At 39.8% G+C, this 26,409-nt stretch overlaps 1 protein-coding gene across 1 annotated transcript in view; it reads right to left on the bottom strand.

Annotated features, from left to right (window-relative positions):
* LOC126251712 (15-hydroxyprostaglandin dehydrogenase [NAD(+)]-like) overlaps positions 1-26,409 on the bottom strand; it is a 101,286-nt gene that overhangs the window by 31,297 nt on the left and 43,580 nt on the right. Inside the window, exons 4-5 of the mRNA XM_049952306.1 lie at positions 21,957-22,130; positions 13,538-13,692 (exon numbers count right to left, since the gene is read on the bottom strand). Coding sequence (XP_049808263.1) covers positions 13,538-13,692; positions 21,957-22,130 — 329 coding nt within the window. The remainder of the gene's footprint in view (positions 1-13,537; positions 13,693-21,956; positions 22,131-26,409) is intronic.

Here is a 26,409-nt window from a genome sequence, read left to right as displayed (position 1 = left end):
CATTTATGCCAAACCAGTCTCGTTTATTTGGTGCTGCAATAAGAGGCAGGCCTATTTCATTGTATCTAGAAGGCAGTGACAAAATACAAGTAATCAGGTCAAGAAACCACACCAGTCTTGGGTATTGTTTGAATTACCAGCTTTTTCAGCATGAGACAACGAAATTTCATTTATGAAGCAAAACATTTGATGAACTTTGATGAGGTAATAAATTCTCTCCCAGAAAGGAAAGCACACCCTATAAAGGTGTAGCAAGATTAGAGAGAAAAAAATGCTAGGACTTAGGTTTGAAGGAATGTGTACTGTCGTGCTTGTCTCGTATTTACTGGTTTTATGTATCCTATATTTAATTTTATGTCACACTAAACAGCAAGTTATTAGCTAATAGGCAAAAAGAGTGCAACTTTTCTGAAGAGTTCTTGTTCTCCTGGTTACAAATAATCCCATCCAGTAATAACTGAAGTTTTTGTTTGTTTGATAAAAAAAAAAAAAATACAAAATAATAATAATAGTGAGGGGCAGGATGTCAAACAGGCAGGGAGCAGGAGGGCATGACAGGGCATTTTAATTTCCACTGCCCTGAATATAGTTTGATGGCACCCATTCCAAAATTATACGTTTTGAATTCCACAGAGTGAAATACAGTGACGTGCAATAGAAGAATGCTGTGTGAAGAGGCATGGCACTGCACTTTAGCAGACTTAAGACCAAATAACATCCCTTACACTTCCTCAAACACATATGTTTTATGTATCAGACTCTTCAGAAAGATGTACACTACAAAATGAACATATTTTTCAAAAGGCAATTTTTTTAAACTTTTGGTGTCCTACCTCAAACGCTTTGGAGGGGGCACTATCTAATACTGCCCCAATTTGGAAATATCATAGATCTGGAGATGATCTACAGACTAATTTGAGTTGTAGTGGGGAGGTGGCTAGTCTCCATGTGACCCGTCTTTATGTTTAGCGATTTTGCTACTTCCTCTTCGTATATTGCTCTCATGTCAAATGAAAACAAAACGAATTTCTGTGGCCAGGAACTATCAAGTGAATTAAAATACATTCACATAATATTGGAACATGGAATGGACAGTGTCTTGAAAGGAGGATATAAGATGAACATCAACAAAAGCAAAAGGAGGATAATGGAATGTAGCCAAATTAAGTCGGGTGATGCTGAGGGAATTAGATTAGGAAATGAGACACTTAAAGTAGTAAAGGAGTTTTGCTATTTGGGGAGCAAAATACCTGATGATGGTCAAAGTAGAGAAGATATAAAATTTTGACTGGCAATGGCAAGGAAAGCGTTTGTGAAGAAGAGAAACTTGTTAACATCGAGTACAGATTTAAGTGTCAGGAAGTCGTTTCTGAAAGTATTTGTATGGAGTGTAGCCATGTATGGAAGTGAAACATGGATGATAAATAGATTGGACAAGAAGGGAATAGAAGCTTTCGAAATGTGGTGCTACAGAAGAATGCCGAAGATTAAATGGGTAGATCACATAACTAATGTGGAGGTATTGACTAGAATTGGGGAGAAGAGAAATTTGTGGCACAACTTGACTAGAAGAAGGGATTGGTTGGTAGGACATGTTCTGAGGCATCAAGGGATCACCAATTTAGTATTGGAGGGCAGCGTGGAGGGTAAAAATCACAGAGGGAGACCAAGAGATGAATACACTAAGCACATTCAAAAGGATGTAGGTTGCAGTAGGTACTGGGAGATGAAGAAGCTCGCACAGGATAAAGTAGCATGGAGAGCTGCATCAAACCAGTCTCTGGACTGAAGACCACAACAACAATATAGGAAGGCTAAAATATGTTATTAGTTTCGGATTTTATTTTATTTCCACCTTTCTGACAATCAAGAATTAATCACCTTGTGGAACAATGAAGTTGTTTTTGTCGGTTTGCTAAATAAATGTGGCTTTTATTAATATTTTCCACTCAGGCAGTCAATTATTTGAAATGAAGTATTTAATTCCACACTATTGGCTAGTTTCAGCTGTTCAAATGGTTCAAATGGCTCTGAGCACTATGGGATTTAACTACGGAGGTCATCAGTCCCCTAGAACTTAGAACTACTTAAACCTAACTAACCTAAGGACATCACACACATCCATGCCCAAGGCAGGATTCGAACCTGTGACTGTAGCAGTCTCACGGTTCCAGACTGTAGTGTCTAGAACTGCTCGGCCACTCTGGCTGGCTTCAACTGTTCACTGCTTTTAAAGTCCACATTTTCATCTTCTGGCACGTATGGCATCATGCCATAATAAAGAACCAAACATGAAATAATACAGTGCTGGTACTCCAGGAAAATATACATCTGAATCTGGACATACAACTGTACACATTAAGCTGCATTATGCATTTTAGTATGGTTCAAGAAATTCGGATTCTCTTGGAGTATCCTCTAATGTCTTGTTTCTTTTATGACATAATGCTGTTCATTTTTGGAACACCCTACAACCAGCTTAGAGACAGAAGTTATGACACTTTCTGCAGGACCTGACCATCATTTTGCAGGACAATGCTCAAGCACGTACAGCGCAAGCTGTTACTGATTTGTTTGACTGATGGGGCTGCTAAGTACTATACCACCTACTGCACTCCCCTGACAAAGCCCTCACGAGTTCAACTCGATTTCTAAACTGAAGGAAACACTTCACAGCATTTGCTTCAGAACTGCTACAAATTCGTCGGACGAAGTGTCAACACAACTGGCACTGCTAAGAGGATCTATGGCTTCCACATCACTGGCAATGGGTTATACACAATGCTGGTGAACTGCTTTGAAGGTCAGTAAAACTTTGAAACATTTATCTATTTTGTACGAGCTGTAAATAAATAGTTGCCACTATTAAAGTTCCAACCCTTGTATATAATTTTCTGGAAATACTTATTAAGCAGCTTTTAGTGGTTCCATGATATTAGTTTTTTAAATACATTAATACTGTGCTCCACCATCCACATCTCAAAATAATATGGTAATGGTTTTTGGAACTGTTCAAGGTAGTCATGAAAAGATCTTAAATCTGTTGCTTTTTGGCAGTTTTGTTCCTGAGTTTAGTTTAGTTATTTGCAAGTTCCACAGATCATACTTGCGACCTATTGCTATAATGTGGAATGAGTCATGTTTTTGAATAGGCATGTACCCAATACACATTTTCTAATGGTGGCACTGTTATATCACTTTTGGTTAACAAATGTGACACTTTTCAGTAATGTTGTATGTTTATGTTTCAGTAATATTTTATGTTTTCCATTGCACTGGTCCAACACATTCAGTTTCCAAATTCCTGATATGTATCTAAAATAAGTAATGGTTTTTGTTCACTGAAGTTAACATGCACTCATAGTATTAATTTGTGTAAAGCAATGTGATTTGTATATATATCTTCCAGTACTATAAGATGACTGTAAAATTTTTTTAATCCTTTGAGGGCACAAAATGACTGGACAGATTTTAAAATCATATTCTGTTGAAACCAGACCATATTTTCAAATTTGTCCTGTTTGTAAACAATAAAAAACAGTGGAAAGAATGAAGGTGCCACTCACCATCTTGCTCGGGCACTGAATTAATCTTTCAAAGACTCTTCTTCCTCAACAGAAATTTCAAGAGTCTCATGATCCTCAGTCCAAATCAAAAAGATATCACCAGTGAACCTGAACCAGACAGAGTTTAGGATCTTTGATAGCGGGAATGTTTCCTCTAGGTGGTCCATAAACTAAGTGTCGAACAAAAGTGCTCTGTCAATGCCCATGGTAGTACAGTGGTTTTGTTCATACATCTCCATCTTGAAGAAGAGCAAGTACTAGTAGTGGGTAAGGATATAAACTGCCCACAAAAGTACTGCATCACCTGCATATCTGAAGGCATGTGGGTTTGGATTTGAGGGAAGCTAGAACTAGAAGAATAAGCCTCATGAAACAAAAACAAACAAAATCTTCAATGTAAAAAAAAGGCAGTCTCTTCAAAAGTGCTGCTGGGTAACATTCACTATTGTACTGTTCCAACTTGGGCTGTGTAACATGCTTGGATCCTCCTCAGCATACTTCACAGTGCTTGAGAAGTTGCTGTTCAAGACTGAGAAATTCTCCAACAATGACCCTCCTAAGATCGCTGGTGTGAGGAGGATTCTTGCAAAGATGTAATTTTCAACTGGCACATAGGATGCTCAATCAGTGCCTTGTCAGCAAATACTGCAGCAAGCACTTGCATTTGGTTGACTCTCGCCTCCCAAAGGGAGGTGGTCCTAAGGTGGGCATGGTGTGCTCCTGCATCACTGCCTTTCACAGACAAGCCTGTCATCAGATTATTGACTGTAGGTCTGGACAATAGGTTGAAACATCCTTTCTAATACTGAACCACTCTCAAATTACCCTTGATACAATGAGATGCATCTGACATCCATACATAATACTGTCCCAATATAGGAGTGACCCACTTCCTGCTGAACGTTGATACTGTAAGTGCGGCCATCTCTACACATTTCCATGATGATAATCAGGCATCAAACAAATCTTGCACTGATCAGTGATGATAACCTAATGCCAATGACACATGCTCCATTCCAGGTGTTCCCTTACCCACCTCCTTCACACAACACAGTGCTGAGGGATTAGCACTGTTGTCCATAATGGACACTTGAAGGACAATCTGATGACGTGTTTCCAGATTAACACAGTACTCCTAGTTACCTCATAAAAGCTAGCACCCACTTCTGTTGCATTATCCCTGGGGCATCTAAGAGTAATAATTTATAGGTAACAATCATCAGCTAATGTTGTTGAGTGCAAGTGACTGCTATGCATCATATATTAAACGTTTCACTGACAGAAGCTGAATATTCAAAATGATGTCACTCTGGAATTGGATTTGAGGGAAGCTAGAACTAGAAGAATAAGCCACTTGGTGGGTGACCTCCCATGCTGGTAACCTTCTTGCCACAAAGTGACAATGAGCACGCAGTCGAAGTTTGTCTCTCTCTCCAGTATCAGCTCAGCCCTGTTCACCCCCTCCCCCTCCTAATAGTTCTCCATCAATTCTCTTTAGCTTGATTCACCTATTTACATACCTGCACCTACTTGACTCTCTACATAGCCTTCATCCTCTCCTTTTGTTCTCAATCTACTCTAGCTATTTCATCGTGAAAAAGGGGTGATTTCTTCTGAATGTACCATGATGAGCTCACTGGGGCCACATTCCTTAGACATCCCCAGATACCCCTTGCCCCTCCCCCAATAGTGCAGTTATAAGTTCAATCTTTTGATTTGGCATTTGTCACCCTGCCATTTACCACTTCAATTATATGATGAGTAGATATCTTGATTCTTCCCATCATCTGTATTTCAACTCAGAATTTCCAGAACACATTAACAATAAAACAATGACACAGCTTAAAAGAATCTACAAATGCCATTTAAGAAGTATCATAGTAGCATGCCATAATGTCTAAACAAACTGGATTGTGTTTGTTAATTCAGAGCATACAACTAAATTTGTATACAAAAAAGAGCCATTTGGACTTCCTGAGGAGACCAGTAGAGCCCCCACAGGATACTGCGGCTGATGTGCAGTGAGCAATTTTTGTCCAAAGTGCTGAGTGAGTTCATTCATTTGTTCGGAAGGGCAAGTCGACATTTTCTGCCAACTTTTGAATTACCGGTGATGACAGAATCGAAGTCCTGCAATCTTTCTCAAATGATTTTAGAGAAAATATTTGACAAACAAATTTCATTTTTGAGTTAATTATAGCTTTATATGTCAGCTTCATGATGATGTGCCCATCATTAATGGTCACAGTTATTGTGGTATTTGCATTTATTATCCAAAATAGTTTGCAATGAAAAATAGGAGTCACTATGATTTTGCATTTGGTGTGTATCATATTATATGTTACTGCATATTAAATTTAGCTAACGTACTTAATTTTTCTTTAGAGTTGGGTGGAGGTCTCTATCTGTCACCAATTTCAAGAAAACTGATCTGATTTAGCAGACTCATTTGCGATTGCATAAGCCAGCGATAAAGCCAGAATGAAATATTCACAATATTCCTCATATTTCATAAACAGTTTGAGATATCAAAATGATATTTTGGCAAATGGCTGCAGGCAAAGAGGAGAGTTTTTTCCATATGTTTATTATGCAAAACTTCATTATCTACCACATTATTCCACTGACTACAAACTTTTTCAATGAAAGAATATAATTTTAAGGGTTATTAATAGCTGGTGAAATGAAAAATGCTGTGGGTTTTGGAACAACATAAGTTAAGACATTACACATTACACTGAATAAACCATAGTTTCCGAATTCTCTCGCAACAGTGTCTGCACAACATGTTAGTGAGGTGAGACTGAGTGAACTCCACTGTGTTTCGGCAAATGAATCAAATTTTAACATGGCAACAAAATAAATGTAGGTTTCACTCAAAATTCACCACTCACGATGCTTCTCTGCAAGTTAGAAATGGTTAACAAGATAGAACAAATAAATTGCTGCTTTTGTTACATCTTTAGTGGAATTCTTTTTAGACACTAACTAAAGCAGACGTAACAATAAATCTTTGTGAATGGTCACCATGAAAATGTTGGTGTGGAGGGGCTCCACTGAACATTTACAAGAAATGTGAGCATAGGCTTCAGTTTACAATGGCATGCCCCTTCCAGTGCTTGGCATTTTCCATGGAGCACCTGACCGCAATTGCCACCACTACCGCCCTTTCCACATGTGCCCTACCAACTGCACATCTACTGGGGACATTATTCTGCACACACTCAAACCTTTGTATTGGATTAGATTATAAAATTCAATGTCTTGACCACATGTGATGTTATTAACACTGATATCCAGTTTTGGCTTTAAACATGATAAAAGTCTAAGAATTAGAAAATATACATAAAAAAACATATCAATAGAGTTATAAAACAAGAATTTGGTTGTTAAATGTATCAATACCACAGAAGGAAAGTTGCTACTCACCACATAGCGGAGATGCTGAGGCGCGATAGGGACAATAAAAACATTCACACAATTATAGCTTTCGGCCATTGAGGCCTTTGTCAGCAGTACACACACACACACACACACACACACACACACACACACACACACGCACACACACGCACACACGCGCGCACGCACACACACACACTCATGCAGTCGCAACTTGCACACATGTCTGCAGTCTCAGAGAACTGAAACCACACTGCGAGCAGCAGCACCAGTGCCTGATGGGAGTGGCGACTGGGTGGGGGTAAGGAGGAGGCTGGAGCGGGGAGGGGGAGGGATAGTATGGTGCGAGTGGCGGCCAGTGAAGTGTTGCAGTTTAGATGGAGGGCAAGAGAGAATGTGCGGAGGGGGGAGGGGTTAAGTAGCAGAAAGGAGAGAAATAAAAAGAAATTAAGAGGCTGGGTGTGGTGGTGAAATGATGGTTGTGGAGTGCTAGAATGGGAACAAGGAGGGAGCTGGATGGGTGAGGACAGTGACTAATAAAGGTTGAGGCCAGGAGGTTACGGGGATGTAGGATGTATGGCAGGGAAAGTTCCCACCTGTGCAATTCAGAAAAGATGGTGCTGGTGGGAAGGATCCATATGGCACAGGCTGTGAAGCATTCATTGAGATGAGGGATATCATGTCTGGCAGCTTGTTCAGCAACAGGGTGGTCCACTTGTTTTTCGGCCACAGTTTGTCAGTGACCGTTCATGCGAACAGACAGTTTGTTGGTTGACATGCCTACATAGAATGCAGCACAGTGGTTGCAGCTTAGCTTGTAGATCACATGACTGGTTTCACAGGTAGCCCTGCCTTTGATGTGATAGGTAATGTTGGTGATCGGACTGGAGTAGGTGGTGGTAGGAGGATGTACGGGACAGGTTTTGCATCTAGGTCTATTACAGGGGTATGAGCCATGAGGTAAGATATTGGGAGCAGGGGCTGTGTAAGGATGGATGAGTATATTGTGTAGGTTCAGTGGATGGCGGAATACCACGGTAGGAGGGGTGGGAAGGAGAGTGGGCAGGACATTTCTTATTTCAGGGCACGACGAGAGATAATAGAAACCCTGGCGGAGGATTTAATTCAGTTGCTCCAGTCCCGGATGGTACTGAGTTATGAGGGGAATGCTCCTCTGTGGCCGGACTGTGGGACTTCGGGAGTTGGTGGGACACTGGAGAAATAAGGCATGGAAGATTTGTTTTTGTTCAAGGACGGGAGAATAATTACGGTCAGTGAAGGATTCAGCAAGCCACCTTCCTAGATGTTGACCTCCACCTCAGAGATGGCTACATCAGTACCTCCATCCATATCAAACCTACTAACCACCAGCAATACCTCCACTTCGATGGCTGCCACCCATTCCACACCAAGAACTCCCTTCTGTACAGCCGAGCCACTTGTGGTCGTCGCATCTGCAGTGACGTGCAGTCCATCTCAAAATATACCGAGGGTCTCACTGAAGTCTTCACTGACCGTAATTATCCTCAGCATTTGTAATACAGCTAATTACAGGTGTGCCTTCAAGCACATTAAAATATTTTTTATGCTTTTAGCAATTATGTTTATAGTATATTCATTCTTTTTATCACATGAGAAATGAGCTGATCTTTAGCTTTTACATATATTAAATTTAGTAAGTATATTTATAAATTTAGATTCTGCCACACATTAGAAATATATGACAGGTATTCCATTGTGCACCTTCTAATATACAAGGATTGTCCAGAAGGTAAAGGATATTCTGGCATAACAAAATAAAAACTAAATGTCAAAACAAAATTTCATTTCCAAAGTTACGGTACCTTAATTTATTTTTCAATGACGTCACCATAACTGTCAGGGCACTTATTGTAAAATGGGACCAATTTTTCAATTCCCTTGTTGCACTCCTCTACTACCAACGATCTGAGCCAAGACATCACTGCTTGTTCGAGGTCTTCATCATTTGCAAACTGTTTTCCACCCAAAATTTCCTTTAGTTTTGGTTACAAGTGAAAATCACTGGGTGGCAAGTCAGAGCTGTGAAGAGAATGTCTGAAAATTTTCCACTTAAGACACTGAAGTTCTTGCTGTGCTCGAGCTGATGCAAAAGGCTGCATATTGTAATGAATCAAAAACACCTTTGCCAACAACATTCCACGACACTGAAGACTCGTTCATTGCACTTCTACCATAAACATTCTTCATTTGCCAATAAATTTCAATAGGACCAACATTTTGTGGAATCAGAAAGTGAAGGACACTATGCACTTCGCATTTGGTGTGATTTTTGATGGGTGCTGGTATTATCAAACATTACAAAACAAAGAGGCATGACTTGTTTGCCAACAAAACTCAGCTCACACTGAGTTGGGGGAAGAAGCTAACTGGGCACTTGCTATTGTGGCGGTGCGATCTGGCACTGGGTGTAGTAAACAATCATTCTTTACTTTCTGGATGTCCCTCATTTGTCAGATATATATTTTTTCTATGTTACATACATACAGTTTCATTCATCTGTAACTTATATTTAACAGCACTCTTGATGCTCATCATTGTAAACTTTATTTTATAAGTCCATTGATACGATTTTGTTTATACACTCCTGGAAATTGAAATAAGAACAGCACCGTGAATTCATTGTCCCAGGAAGGGGAAACTTTATTGACACATTCCTGGGGTCAGATACATCACATGATCACACTGACAGAACCACAGGCACATAGACACAGGCAACAGAGCATGCACAATGTCGGCACTAGTACAGTGTATATCCACCTTTCGCAGCAATGCAGGCTGCTATTCTCCCATGGAGACGATCGTAGAGATGCTGGATGTAGTCCTGTGGAACGGCTTGCCATGCCATTTCCACCTGGCGCCTCAGTTGGACCAGCGTTCGTGCTGGACGTGCAGACCGCGTGAGACGACGCTTCATCCAGTCCCAAACATGCTCAATGGGGGACAGATCCGGAGATCTTGCTGGCCAGGGTAGTTGACTTACACCTTCTAGAGCACGTTGGGTGGCACGGGATACATGCGGACGTGCATTGTCCTGTTGGAACAGCAAGTTCCCTTGCCGGTCTAGGAATGGTAGAACGATGGGTTCGATGACGGTTTGGATGTACCGTGCACTATTCAGTGTCCCCTCGACGATCACCAGAGGTGTTCGGCCAGTGTAGGAGACAGCTCCCCACACCATGAAGCCGGGTGTTGGCCCTGTGTGCCTTGGTCGTATGCAGTCCTGATTGTGGCGCTCACCTGCACGGCGCCAAACACGCATACGACCATCATTGGCACCAAGGCAGAAGTGACTCTCATCGCTGAAGACGACACGTCTCCATTCGTCCCTCCATTCACGCCTGTCGCGACACCACTGGAGGCGGGCTGCACGATGTTGGGGCGTGAGCGGAAGACGGCCCAACGGTGTGCGGGACCGTAGCCCAGCTTCATGGAGACGGTTGCGAATGGTCCTCGCCGATACCCCAGGAGCAACAGTGTCCCTAATTTGCTGGGAAGTGGCGGTGCGGTCCCCTACGGCACTGCGTAGGATCCTACGGTCTTGGCGTGCATCCGTGCGTCGCTGCGGTCCGGTCCCAGGTCGACGGGCACGTGCACCTTCCTCCGACCACTGGCGACAACATCGATGTACTGTGGAGACCTCACGCCCCACGTGTTGAGCAATTCGGCGGTACGTCCACCCGGCCTCCCGCATGCCCACTATACGCACTCGCTCAAAGTCCGTCAACTGCACATACGGTTCACGTCCACGTTGTCGCGGCATGCTACCAGTGTTAAAGACTGCGATGGAGCTCCGTATGCCACGGTAACTGGCTGACATTGACGGCGGCGGTGCACAAATGCTGCGCAGCTAGCGCCATTCGACGGCCAACACCGCGGTTCCTGGTGTGTCCGCTGTGCCGTGCGTGTGATCATTGCTTGTACAGCCCTCTCGCAGTGTCCGGAGCAAGTATGGTGGGTCTGACACACCGGTGTCAATGTGTTCTTTTTTCCATTTCCAGGAGTGTATTTTCTCAAATTTAGATATAATGAGTACAAAGCCAAAACTGATTTTCAAGACACCAATACACAGACTTCTATAAACTAAATTTGTAAACAGCTTCTGCATTCTTAAAGTCTTTCATGGTAGCATTGGTAGCATGCCTAACTACAATCTTCTTGATATTCATACAAGCCATACCATTTCAAACAAAATTCTTGAACTTTCAACAGCTGCTTCTGCCACTGTCTTCAGGAACACTACTGACTGCTGCTGTTTGCACATTAATCTGCTTCTAAAGGCAATACAGCAACATCTTGTAAGTTTTTGGAGGTGGTCTGAAATGTCACAAGTGCAAGGAAAGAAGTTTGGCAACTTCTGGCACCTCTGGTCCACAGAGAGGCATGAACTAAATCTTAATGTTAAAATGTTACTTGATTGCCACTTATTTCTATTGTCAGTCTTGTCACAAAGTGATTGAGAATGGGTAGTTGTAGAAACAGCAGCACAACGATGCCAGTACGTGTAACATGATGGCTAAGCAATTGTTAGTAGTGCCAGTTCACCTACTTGCCAACTGTCAAAAGTCTGTCAGGGCTATTAGCACTGAAGTCGGAGATTTGAAAGCACAACATCAATAATTTGCATCATTTGTTGAGATTGAGATTTTCACCCTGCAGCGGAGTGTGTGCTGATATGAAAATTCCTGGCAGATTAAAACTGTGTGCCGGACCGAGACTCGAACTCGGGACCTTTGCCTTTCGCGGGCAAGTTTGGAAGGTAGGAGACGAGGTACTGGCAGAAGTAAAGCTGTGAGGACAGGGCATGAGTCGTGCTTGGGTAGCTCAGTTGGTAGAGCACTTGCCTGTGAAAGGCAAAGGTCCCGAGTTCGAATCTCTGTCCGGCACATAGTTTTAATCTGCCAGGAAGTTTCATTTGTTGAGATGTTTAACAAGCAGAAAATAGCCCAAAACACCATAAAGATTAATCCCTATGTGGTGTCACTTCTACAGTGGTGCCTCTAGAAACTCTCAGTTCTGTGCCTTCTCACCTATCTAGTTTCCTTTGGTACATCAATGACACTTCCTTGATGTAGCTTCAGTTTCATAGGGAAAAGGATCACATACACAGTGTTAATCCTAATATTAAATTTAACCAGTGAAGTGGCAAGCTACCTCTCTTGGATGCGCTAGTTGAAAAAGAGGCAGGCATCTGTTTAGTTGATTTTTGTGTATAGGAAACCAATCGACACTGACTGTTACATGATTGTAAATAGTTTCCACTGGTGGAGGTGAGTGAAAAAAGGTAGTAGTGATAGTGATGATGATGATGATGATGATGATGATGATAATAATAATAATAAACTGTAACAATATTATGAAAAGGAAAGTTGCTACTCACCATATAGTGGAGATGTTGATATAGTGAGTAGCAACTTTCCTTTTCATAATATTGTTCCATTCCATACTGTATTTTCCATTGTTTAATAATAACCTGTCTTCAACAAGATGGCAAGATGGTACATGGAATGAAGATGCTTTATGACAGTTACAGCAACGCAGCAAGGAAGACATTATGGATGTTTCCAAGTGCAATAGCGCCCTCCACAGAACCAGCAGAGTCTATGCAGATCAAACAATTCACATTGCCTGTGACTTTTTTGTTGAAAGAACACACACACACACACACACACACACACACACACACACACAGGGAACTGGCAAAGTCAAGAAGTCATTCATAGTTGTGCACTGGCTAGTGAAACCACCAGATAAGAGTGCCTTGCTCCACAGAATTAAACTGTAATTAAATGAAGTTTAAAACAGTATACTGTAAGGCAAGCTGTTTCAACACTGCCCCATGCGGTACAGGTGCACCCAGCACCCCTCTGCTCACCCATGGACAGTTGCAGTTAGTATAGACACCAGCCAGATAGCTCTATTGTACATTTTCAGCATATGCATGAGCTGGTTGGCCACCCCTTGCACCAGCGAGCACTCTGCTAGGGCAGTATGATCACAATGGCTATGGCTCGGCTGTTGGACTGCAAGCACATCGCTGTTTGCCTGTCTGTACATATGTGCCCATGGGCACTTGGATGTCTGCTGGCAGTCACTTGAGTTGTAACAGCCTAGTGTAAAGTAGCAAGTATAAAAACTGAGAACAAGGGTGCTCATCTTGAATGTCAAATTATTATAACTGATACAATGCAAGCAATGACAGTTTCCTGACAGATAATAAGATTATCCTACGACTGAGGTTGAGCATAAGGTCAAAACAAATTTCCAGTTTTGAACAGCTACTTTCCGAAATCTCAATAGAGTTTAGGGTCCTTGTGATGCCTATTAAATTTTTGTCAAGTTGCCCTGGCCCACAATTACTGCCACGTACTTATGACTATTTTTCAATAGATCGTATCATCAAACATATGATGATTATTCATTGTTATTAGCAGTAAATAAATTTAAGAGACAAATTAATATCTGAATAAATATTGGAAATATACAAATCATTTACTTTTCCTCAACAGATGAATTAAAATGAAACTCACGTTTGTGATACCCCTCCTGCTGTATCTCGTTGCCACGCATTCTCATATTCAGATGACAGCAGTTGTTTCCTTACATCTTTCACAAGGTTTGTGTCAGTGGCACCAGGGCAGACAGCAAGTACGCGTACACCAGTTATCTTCTCATGGTAAGGGTCCTGAAAACACCAGGAAGTCTTCAGTCAACTGTATGGTGTTTAGAACAGTGTTCCAATTTGGAAAGAAAACATCAAAATTCCAGAACGTGAAATAGTGAGATCACAGTTCACATATATTTATGTGCCTCACACTGATCAAACAGCTGCTGGTAATGTATTTGCTGTATTATAAAAAGGTTTCTCAATGTCACTTCCTTTAAACTATTGTTTTCAACCTTTTGAAGCCAAAATACCTATTATAATTTTTATAACAATGAAAATAATCAATTTTTGACAAGATAATATAAATAGATAGATAAAAAAATCTACTCACCAAGTGGCGACAGGAGAACACTCATATAAAAAAAAAGTTTTACTTATGCAAGCTAACTTATGCAAGCTTCTGCCTTGCGGCAGAATGGTTGAAGGGGAAGGAAGATGGCTGAAGTGAAAGGCACTGGAGAGGTTTGGGAAAAGAAGTAGAGTTTGGGAAAGTCACCCAAACCCCAGGTCAGGGGAGGCTTCCTGGACGATTGACTTCCCTATCAGGGGCCAAACAAAGAATATCATCATGCACCATGTGATCAGCATAGGATTCATGATGTGTACTAGTGACAAATTTACGACAATGGATCAACCCATGTAATTCTGCAGCTAAGACTTTGTAAGATTGGTTTGGGCGTTTATGACAATGGAAAAATCTACACAAGACACAATGAAATGCATTGTCACAGTAATAGGTTGAGAGAAGCTTGCATATTTCATCAAATGATAAGTTGGCTGGTTTTTGCAAAGGCAAAAATTGGCACAACAACTGATAAATGTGCCGCAAAAGCCAGAAAAGAAAGAGCCCTACACAGGTTGCATCGCTCATGGGAAAAACCTGGAAATGTGGGCATAACCACTTCTTGCAGGAGGCCCTATATCCAGCTGATTCATCATATGCTGGAAAGGGTGATGGTTGCACTGGCGGGAGGGTAACCAGTTGTGACTGTGCAGATGCCACTTGACAGAGCGGTGGTGATAGCCTGCTGTTTTTCCACAAAAGCTTGCTGCTGGGCAATGATACACTGGAGTACTTCTTCCATTGAGATGTTTGTAGAGTGCTTTAGCAGTGACACTATTATGCAGAAAAAACATAATCCTCGCTCGTCAGCAAGTTTGCTAAATAATAATTTACAGAGCAACACAATGAAGTACAGGTTGTGCATAACACTGGACAACAGTAATACATGTTAGAGAATAGGCCGAGCTCATTTGTGGTTGCTTACTTAATACTGTTTCTCTGGTGGCTCACCAGAGCACACTGGGGGAGTGGCGCTGTGAACTGTATGGACGTGTGATCTCTGAAATCGCAGGCATAATGAGTGAAGGGGTAAATCAATCATGAATGTTGTGATGTGCTGAGCCATAACTATTGTTCAGATTTGCAGCTATTTCATCCATCGTCACACAGTGATTTTCCATCATAGAGGCTTCAATTGCTACCGTAGACTCTGTTGCCACAATGTGACATGCTTGACCCAGGCACTGAGCTTCTGTCACAGAACTCACACGTTTTCTGAACTTTTTGCTCCACTCATACACTTGCTGCAGTGATAGACTTACATCACCATACTGGACCTTGGTTTGCCAATGGATTCCAATAGGTTTTGTACCTTCACTGCTCACAAAATGTATGACAGAATGCTGTTCTTCCTTGGTGTATGTTGCAAGCAGGGCAGCCAATTTGAACTGGTACTACTATGGTCGTATTTTGCTTGTCTGTAGTATGCTGCAGTCTGTAGGAAATTCCTTACATCACTGGTGATAATATGGCCATGAAGGTTTTCATTTGACTCCCCCTCGTACATAGATAAATTTATCTTAATGTTCAACAGCACTATGTCCGAACTTCAGAAATTTGTAAAATTCTTTGTTATACATGTGGATGAATAACTTACATTATAAATGTTCATATTCTCTACTGCTGCATTTGCATCTTCTTCTGTCTCACCTGTATGAGCCCACTACAAACAGCTAAATGACTGAAACTTCCTGGCAGATTAAAACTGTGAGCTGCCCTGGGAGTCTAACCTGGGACATTTGCCTTCCAAGGTCACATATTAAAATACTTAGTAATAGAATTGCTGCAGCATGCTATGCTCTTTGAATTTTGACTGCAGTGTGTGATACTACGTGTGTCAGATCTGTATATTTTTCTTATTACCTATGGAATAATATTTTTGGGAGTCAACAGTAAAAATATTCAAATAGTTTTCAAATTACAGAAAAGAGCAGTTTGTATAATAACCAAAAGTGGCAGTAGGGTTCACTGCCTTGAACATTTCCAAAAGCTGGAAATCCTAACTGTCCCCTGTGAATACATTTTTCAAAGTATTATGTATGTAAAAAAAAAATTTACTGCTATGTTAAAAATTCTTTAGTACACAGCTATGAAACTAGAAACCAATACAATCTGCATCTAGAGAGGAAAAATAAAGTTAAATCTCAGCAGAGCTTGTTGTACAATGCCGTTAAATTATATAATAAATTACCCCAAAATATAAAAGATATTGACACAATTGGACAGTTCAAAACAAAACTTAAAAAAAATTTATTAAATAAAAGTTATTATGCAGTAACAGACTATCTGAATTAAAACATGTAGTGTAATTAAAGTAATCTGCATTGTAATACATGAGGAAATAATTATAATATGAAATCCAGAATTGTATAGTACTATAAGAAAATTACATAAGGGTGTAAAACTAATGTAAGATACTTTCAAAATGTGTGTAAATATTAATTTTATGTGTATAAATTGTAGGTATATAGTATTGTATATGATTTTGCTGACAAAATACACACAATGTAAATTGTTACATGGATTAATAAATAAAGAAATCAATCAATCAATCAATCACGCTCATTGACTGAGTTAGCTAAGCACAAATCATGACCTGCCCTCAGAGCTTTACTTCCACCAGTACATCTTTTACTTTCCAAATTTCACAAAAATTATCCTGCGTACCTAGCAGGACTAGCATTCTTAAAAGAAAGGGTAATATGAAGATATGGCTTAGCCTGATACTAAAAAAGAAAATAATTAAGAACATGTGCATTGCAAAACATCAGGTGTCCTGTCAACCATTGTTAAAAGAACATGTGCACTGCAAAACATCAGGTGTCCTGTCAACCACTGTTAAAAGATTTAAAAATGCTATCTATTCCTTCGAACAATGGAAAATCCAGGATGGAATGTAACAATACGAGAGAAGGAAAGTCGCTACTCGCCATATAGTGGAGATGCGGAGCCACGATAGGCACAATAAAAAGATTCACACAATCATAGCTTTCGGCCATTAAGGCGTTTGTCAGAAGTAGACAGACACACACACACACACACACACACACACACACACACACACACACAGTCTCAGAGAGCTGTATAGTTTCAGATTTCCGAGACTGCAGGTGTGTGTGTGTGTGTGTGTGTGTGTGTGTGTGTGTGTGTGTGTGTGTGTGTACTGCTGACAAAGGCCTTAATGGCCGAAAGCTATGATTGTGTGAATCTTTTTATTGTGCCTACCGCGGCTCAGCATCTCCGCTATATGGTGTGTAGCAACTTTCCTTCTCTCTTATTGTTCCATACTATCTATTCCTTCCCTTTACGTATTTGAAGTGTTTTTATTAGTATATAAAAATCAGCATACAGTAAACTCTTTCCACTTCAACCACAACTACAAGCAAACACCACAAAGAGAATTTTAAACTCCCAACACACCACTTTACCTCTATTCCCAAACACCACCATATATTCATTTTAAAAGTTACAATAAAATAAAAGGCAGTAACATATTTAACCTGCAGCTTGGTTCACGGAAGAGATTACTTTTTACCCTTGTGGTGGAAAAGTGTTGTTATTCTATTGAAGAATTCATTGAGGACAGTTTCGATGTTTTTACAAGGTAATTATACATTTTAATTTTGTAAACTGGAAACAGCAGAATGCATTTATGTAGCAGTATCTCAGAAATGTATATAAAATTGTGTGTTGGGACCCACACTCTTCCTGTTGTATATTAATGATCTGGCAGGTAATATTAATAGTAACAGCACACTTTTTGCAGATGATGCAGGTATCTATAATGAAGGATTGTCTGAAAGAAGCTGCATAAATATTCAGTCAGATCTTTATAGGTTTCAAAGCAATGCAGGGATTGGCAACTTGCTTTAAATGTTCAGAAATGTAAAATTGTGCACTTCACAAAACGAAAAACATAGTATCCTCTGAATATAGTACCAATGAGCCACTTTTGCAATCAGCCAACTCATACAAATACCTGGATGTAATACAATGTAGGGATGTGAAATGGAATGATCTCACAGACTCAGTCGTAGGTAAAGCAGGTGGTAGACTTCAGTTTGTTGTTGGAATGCTGGGGAAGTGCAATCAGTCCACAAAGGAGACTGCTTACAAATCACTCGTGCAGCTGGTTCTAGAATATTGCTCAAATGTGTGAGGCCTGTACCAAATAGGACTAACTGGGGATATTGAAAGTACACAGAGAATGGCAGCACAAATGGTCGCAAGTCTGTTTAATCTGTGGGAGAATGTCACAGAGATAACTGGCAGACTTTTGAAGACTGACGTAAACTATCCTGAGAAAGTTTACTAACAAAGTTTCAAGAACCATCTTTAAATGATGACTATGAATATACTGCAACCCCCTACGTATCACTCATATAGGGATTGTGAGAATAAGGTTAGAATAATTCCTGCACACAGCGACATTCAAACAACCATTCTTCCTGTGCTTCATATGTGAATGGAAAAGAAAGAAACCTTAACGACTGGTACTCTGGGGCGTACCCTCTGCCATGCACCTCATGGTGGTTTGCAAAGTACACAAGTAGATGTAAACTATCTTAGTTGTCTTAAAAAGCATTTCTTATTTTAAATCTTGAGATGTATTCTGTGCCTCAAATCAAATGATTTGAAAATTGTATGTTGTGAGATAAGTAAATCGCATTTCACATGCCTATGGAACTGGAAGGTAGGAGATGAGATACTGGTGAAAGTAAAGCTGTGAGGGGGAAGGTCATGAGTCATTCTTGAATACCTCAGTCAATGAGTAATTGCTCACAAAAGGCAAAGGTCACCGGTTTCAGTCCCACAGTGTTAATGTGTCAGAAGTTTCAAATCAGCACACACACTGCTGCAGCATGGTAATCCATGCTGGGAACTAAATGACTGTCGATGACAATGTCTTTCAAAAGAAAACCATGAACATACACATTTGCCTTTTTTTTCAAAAAATTAAGAAAAGTTGAAATCCAAAGATGCAAACATCTTTATTGATAACACTTAGCATATTACAAAATACAATGGGAAAAAATTAATAAAACTAACAAGCCACCTCAAGGATCATATCATTCCCATATGTCCAACAGTTTACAATAATGGTGTCAAGAGGATGAAAGTTATGTAGTGAACCATAACAAGATATTTCCTCACAGTGGAACCACATACCTGCAGACATCAGACAAAGTTTTTCCTTGTTAAATTTTAAGTGTTTCTACAATGAAAGAGTTATATAGGGACAAGTGTGTGAACAATAAGAATGTATCAGTACAAATGGACACTTATTGCTGAACATTTGTAACTGAGCTTCAGGACACAAAACATTATGCTATGCAGATAACTGTAGGAAACGGCAGGAAAGGAATTAATATCAGAGGTGAGGGGAATTGAAAAGCATATAGCAGAAGGTAGCAAAACAAGATGAAAACACTAATGACAAATAGGAAGATGTTCCAGTGTTAATAATTTATATGTAGAATATAATCACTGCCCGAGAGTGCAATTAGTTAATTTTACTGCAGAAGAAAACATAAATTATTGACCTATCTCAAAAGAGTGATTCATGGTATCTGCAAGGTCGTAAACAGATCATGCAAAGCTAAGGAAATAAAACATTAAAAATTGCTATAAACCATCATATGAAACACCAATAGTTTTAAAAAAATGCTTTTTTATTTTATTTATGCATCAAGATGTGTTTCATCTTTTTGACAAAATGTCTTCAGGGGCATCATGGATGTTAAGGAAGTTACAGATTTAAAATAGTAAGGTACTTACGAATCAGCATCTTATTCACTATTTGTAAACCAAGCAACTTGTCGTCGTGTGGAAAACCAGTCGAAAGCTTCTAGCTTCCAGTTTCCTATGTCAGCACTGTGATTTATTTTTGTAAGTGTTGTCTACTTTCCCAGTTTTTGCTGGTGTGTGTGTGTGTGTGTGTGTGTGTGTGTGTGTGTGTGTGTGTGTGTGTGTGTGTCTATTGTATGACAAGTTAATGTAAACAGTGAGATGCTAGTCATATTCACTTGGGTATTCAGTAGTAGCTTCTTTGCTGCCTTTGTTTTGTATAACTGATAATTTTCTTGAAAAGTCCGCTTGCCTGAATATTTGGTTGCCATGTTCTTTCCCATTTTGAATCTTATCTTTTTGTGTATTATTTTTGTCTGCATGCAAGTGGTCAATTTTTGTTGGTGGTTAAGCAGTTAAAGGATATCATCATATATCTGGCCCAGTATGGTATGCTACAGCTATCTGTGGTGATACTTAAAAAAAAAACTTTACAACATACTATACTGGATCAGATACATACATTAAAAAAGCGACAAAAGCACATGTGTGCAAGCGCGCGCAAACACACGCAAGCGCGCGCAAACACACGCAAGCGCGCGCAAACACACGCGCGCGCGCGCGCTTGCGCGCAAACGCGCATGCGCGCGCAAACGCGCGCAAACGCGCATGCGCGCGCAAACGCGCATGCGCGCGCAAACGCGCATGCGCGCGCGCGCCCCCCCCTGGAAAATAATACTACTACACTTAACAAAAGCAAATGACACTCTAGACACAGAAAACTGGAAACTTTCAACTGGTTCTCCATATGAGGGAAAGCTGTTCGGTTTAGAAATAATGAAAAGATACTGATTTGTTACTACCTTTCCATTTTATTATATAAATATATAAAACTATGAACTATTTTAAATGTGTAACTTATATGTGTAAATGAAACAGCATATATTATTTGCCGTTGCCCACTGAAAATGCCTAGTTTAAAAGACAAAATGCTTTAGCGTGCATTAAAAAAATACAAACTTAATGTCCAGCCCTTAAAACGCATTTTTCTTGTACATTATTGCAATTTATATACGGCTGCTGCGAAAATGGTCACCACAAGAAACACAAAAATTTATTTTTGTGATATAAATAGTACACGAAGTTACTTTGCAGAACTTAAAATTTGGCGAAAGTTAATTAAAAATGAACAGTTATTGAGATTTGATGAAGTCTTCTTGGGCCATCAGTTGAGTCATTGTCGTGTTGTCACTACATTTCAGTAAGTTTCCTACTCATCATCTTAATGCAAAGAGTCAAGTTTATGTCCAGTTTGTTCCTTTATAGCTGTTGAACCACAGACTCCTCATGTGATGCTTCAACAGGTGGGCCAAGCACATGTGTACATAAGAGGTGTGGCCAGTGGTGCAAAGACCCCCAGCAAAGGTGTAGGGGAGTCTGGATGTAGAGTCCTTGAGTTGCTAGTCTATCCCATCCACTCCACCTGCCATGCCATCTCTTTCAGAGGCACATGATTGGCACACTTGCTCGGACCTCAACAGAAGAGTCTGTGATCCATTGGCTATAAAGGAATAAACCAGACATGAATTCAATACTTCATCTTTAAGATGACGAGTAGGAAACCTGTCCTAACATTGCAACAACATGATGCCTTAATTCGGGTGATAATCTCAGATGAATGAAATTCATCAACAACCCATGCTTTGAAGTACCGTTACTGAGATATCATATATATATATATATATATATATATATATATATATATATATATATATATATATATATATATATATATATATAATAAGAGCTAATAATAACTGCAAGAAAATGACATGTCTGCTAGAGATTTCTTCAGTGTAGTTCCTCTTATAAAAGACAGTATGAAAGCAACTAGTATGAACTGGTGATATTATTTTTTATTGTTCCCAAGGGGGAACTTTTAGTGAGGATGAGGCAAAAAAGAGAGTAACAAAGAGTAAGATATCTACCAGACTCACATCACAATTTCAGTACTGGGATCTCCAATTTGTTAAAATAATGGCTTATCAAATTGTTCTCATTTCAGTAAGTTTAAATGACCAGAATCCCCAAAATATTGTGACACTTGTGAAAGTGAAGAAGTTCCTAGAGTAAAGAAAGAAAAAATACTTACCCCAAATGAACGTGTGAAACCAACTATTGCATGTTTAGTGGCAGTGTAAATGGGAATGCTTACATATGGCTTAACAACAACATTTGAGCCAGTATTAACAACAGTTCCTCCATTGCCACCACGGTCTTTTCCCATAAAACGCAGAGCCAGTAAGGTACCACGAATGACTCCATTCTGCAAGAAGAATAAACCACTCATTTCATAGACAACGATAAAAAAATTTTAATACTAAAAATTGTTATAAAGTGGGGGTGGGGGTGCGGATAGTGGCAGCAGTAGCCGTAGTAGAAATCGCACAAAATAACTTGGCCCTAGCACAGGAACACATTCCTGTTCTCAGTGCTGGGGGAGTGTACCCTTTTGTTCTGAAGGGGAGCCACCTCTGCTTATGATCCGATACTGAGTTGTATGCTTTGTCTCTTGAAAACAAACACACTTTACCCACTTTAATGTGGCTGTTGGCCAACATGCTACACTGCGGGAATGGCAGTGTCGGTTGCTCTGCAATCTCTCACACATCATGTTATGAAAATTATTTGACAAAAAGATGATTTTGGTCTTATTCATCATCTTCATGGTGATTTGTCCATCATTTCGTTAATGGTGATAGTTACTGTGATATTTCGAAATTAAGTAACCCATCACACTAAATTAGAATAGATAGCCACGAAAAATAGGAGCCTCTATGAGTTTACATTGCTGCACATTAAATGTAGCTGGCATACTGAATTTTTCTTTAAACTTGGTAAAAGATCTATATCTTTCTTCAGTTTCAAGCAAAAGGACTGAGCATAATACACTAACTTCCACTCCCGTGCGCAAATGTTACTGGGAGAGAAATATTCATATGATCCTTTATCTCATAAATGGTTCAAGATACTAAAATAAGTTTTTGGTAAATGACAGCACACAAAGAGGAGAGTATTCTGCCATACCGTTAGAATGGAAAACTTTCGTATCTATGACAATATATAAGGAGCTAGAGTTTTCTCAATGAGATAATGTGATTTTTTAAAGATCATCGAAAGCTGGTGAAATGAAAATTAGTACAAGTTAGCAATGACATGCTTGTGATTAGCCTTCAGCTGCTCAATTGTCCCTCCCCAACAGTGTGATGGCCACTCGCAGTGGAGCCCTTCCATTACTGTTGTCCTCTCCCCTACCAGGCTGTCTGTGCAGGTACAGGCCAAGTCATTTTATGCACACACTAGTGACCCTTTACAAAGAAGCAAGCCCAAGTGGACATGTAACAGCAAACAAGAATTCTCTCTGGTATAAGTACTAGGTACACATGTGCAAATGGCATTTGATGGTGTTCAACTAGTTTTCAGTGTTTCAGCAAACTATCAAAGGAAGCTCATTCTCTCTCCACTTCAGCACTAGCAGTACAGAAAGCTTGCCTCTGATATATTGTTTACTGTTTTTGGTATTGACATGAGTTCCGTGAATGATGACGTGGTAGAAAGATAATGTTATGTTGCTAATAGAAGAATGTAGATGTTATTCGTGCTTCTATGAGCCAACAGATCCATCGCATAAATGTCAAAGGAAAATAAATATGGTTGGTGGAAAATTTACAAAGCATTCAAAGGTCCTATTGGGGACATGAAGAAGAAGATAAATTCAATCTTTGCTTGCACTAGGCGGGACTAGAGTGAGTGAGTGCAAGGTTCATAGGTCACTTGAAAGTAAACAAATTTGAATATGTATCTGTTATGCTGATTAAAATCAAAACTATGAAAGACTTGGTAATTATTGTTGCTTAAATTCATATTATCTGTAATTACACAGTTTATGTATCACTGTTATATTAGAGATTTTTCATGATAAACAAAAATGGGTTATCCAGGATCATGCTGCATGACCTCTATAGTAGAGTTTATTAAGTAGCTTATATGGCAGGTCACATGCATACTTCAAGTTTCATGTATCATATTTTATTGTTGTTATCTTCTTTATACATACTGCAATAAAGCATTGAAGCGCTTTGCGTATGTCACTACACATATCAGAAACTGCAACTGTTGGAATTCAAAGCAATCAATAACCTAAATGTTTCCAGTCGCTAATAACCATAGTGTAAATGCTAGCCATTCTTTAGGTTATGTTGGTCATCACTAGTTAGTGTTCTCCATTTAAATTTTCTCCTCAGCTGTAAATAGAAGCCAGAAAAAAGTGTCAACCAACATATATGCAATGTTTTGGCTAAAGCTAAGCAAAGCTGCAACTGCAATTCAGTGTTAAGTGCACTATCACCATGCATTTGACATTTACATACCAATTGATACACCTAAATTATTCCACAAATTCAGTGCAGTAAGGTTATCATTGTAAATAAGTGCTGTAAAATGATTTTTCTATTTGATGATGCATGGCTACATTAGCGTAGGAATTAACATATGCACTTCAGTACACTGAACATTTGTGTGTTTTGTGACACACTATCTATTACCTTTTAAATAAAAATATATTCAGATTATTCCATATCAACGAGGACCATTTCACTTGGATCTGTGGAAGATATATTAGCGTGTTTAGTCTTCTTTGTAAATATTTATTGTGTATTTTTGTTTTTCTAATATGGTCTACAAGCTGGAGGAAGTTCTCACTGTGTATCTACTGGAATGAAAAGTACATCTAATGCATCTAATCTAATCTTTCCAATACCAAGTAGTACAGTTCTGGCATTGTTTGCGAATGTGCATTCACTTATGTTTGCTTTGGTGTAAAGCGGGGATTAATATGAAACAAAAAATAACACTTCTTAAATTTATAGAAGAAAATCTCTCAATTCCAGAGAAACACATAGGAGAGAGAGAGAGAGAGAGAAATAAGCTATTTCTTAAAACATTTCCTTTTAAAACGCTTCAAGCTATTTTTTAATTCCTTCAAAAAAATAGGAATTGTCAAGAATTGTAAAATACAAGTATGTCTCAACAATGACCTCTTCATGTGAGCCATTTCCTCATGTTTGGCAACAAGGAAATATGGTAGACAGACATGTCAACTGAATACCTAAGGTGTAGCAGTTATTCACTATGCATTTCGCAGTTTTGGAGTGAAGCCTTTGTATGAATGTGATGGCGCATTATCGTGGGGGCAACAGACTGCTAAATGGGACATGACTCTCCAAATTTATTGCCAAAGTAGCGGAATATCTCATTGTAGTACTGTTCAGTGACAATTTTTCCTTTTTCTAATAAGTCTTTGAGAGCGACACCCTTAGCATTCCTAAAACATCACTGCCATGATTTTCCTACCCATGGGATTGTCTTTACCTTTTTTTGCTGCAGATTCACTGGAAGTAACTCACTGGTTTAATTGTTACTTGATTTATAGGGAATGACAATGAATCCAGAATTCATTGCCAGTGACAACCTGTTGCAAAAAGTCCTTCAAATTTTGTTTATATTGTTCAAAACATGAGTTGAAGTTGAAAGCCATGCCCTCCTGTTGATCACTGGACCATCAAATTTTTCATTTCCAAGGTATTACCTAAATTAGCAGTTGCCATTTCTAACAATACATCTATGGACTCTACTACGAGGGTTGCCCAGAAAGTAATGCAACACATTTTTTCTGTTCAATAATTCCTTATTGAACGTAATCATAATTACACACACGAGAGAATGCTGTTTTATCTATACATCCTATTTTTCCACATATCTCCACTCTGTTCTACACCCTTCCTCCAGCATGAAACGAGGGTGTGCATGCCCTGTTGGTACCAATCCTTGCCCAAACAAGTGGAAGCCCAAGAGGGCTGGGTCAGGGCTGTAGGGTGGATGGGGTAACACTGCCCAGCCCTGTTTTCCAAAGTGTTCAGCAGTTCTCAGACTTGTGGGGCCGAGCGTTATCATGTTGTACCAAAACATATCCTGGGTTGCTGTGGCACTGAAATTGCTGGAAGTGGGTCTTAAGTATTGTTAACGTGTTGACACAGTCGTCTGAATTAATGGAACTGCCTCTTGGCATCACTTCAATGAGAATCACACTTTCACAGTCCCTGAACATGGTGATCATGACCTTACTGGCAGAAGCAGTTTTTTTGAATTTTTTCTTCTGTGGGGAGTGGGAATTGCACCTTTCCAAGATTGTCGTTTTGTTTTGGGCTCAAAATCGTGAACCAAGGTTGCATCACTTATCACAGTCCAGGACAAGAAGGCCTTCACCTCAGCTTCAAAATGTTGCAACAAATCAAGGCAAATGTTTTTTCTGTTTTTTAGTAACCAAAACCAACTGCGGGAATGCCTTGGGCTGCGGATCGGAGCCGCCAGGCGGGGAAGCTGCCGGCGGTGGAGCACGCACCACTGGGTAAACACAAGGACGAGTCGGACGACAGACCAACGACAACTGACAACAACCGAGTACGACCGACTAGGACCGACACAACAAGGAAGAGATAAACAATGGAGGCTTGTGGAAACCAGAACACCAAACACCAACAGTAAAT

This window comes from Schistocerca nitens, chromosome 4, assembly GCF_023898315.1.
Source record: "Schistocerca nitens isolate TAMUIC-IGC-003100 chromosome 4, iqSchNite1.1, whole genome shotgun sequence".
NCBI lineage: Eukaryota > Metazoa > Arthropoda > Insecta > Orthoptera > Acrididae > Schistocerca > Schistocerca nitens.
The sequence above is the reverse complement of the archived record's forward strand: the minus strand, read 5'-3'. Positions and strand labels throughout refer to the sequence as shown.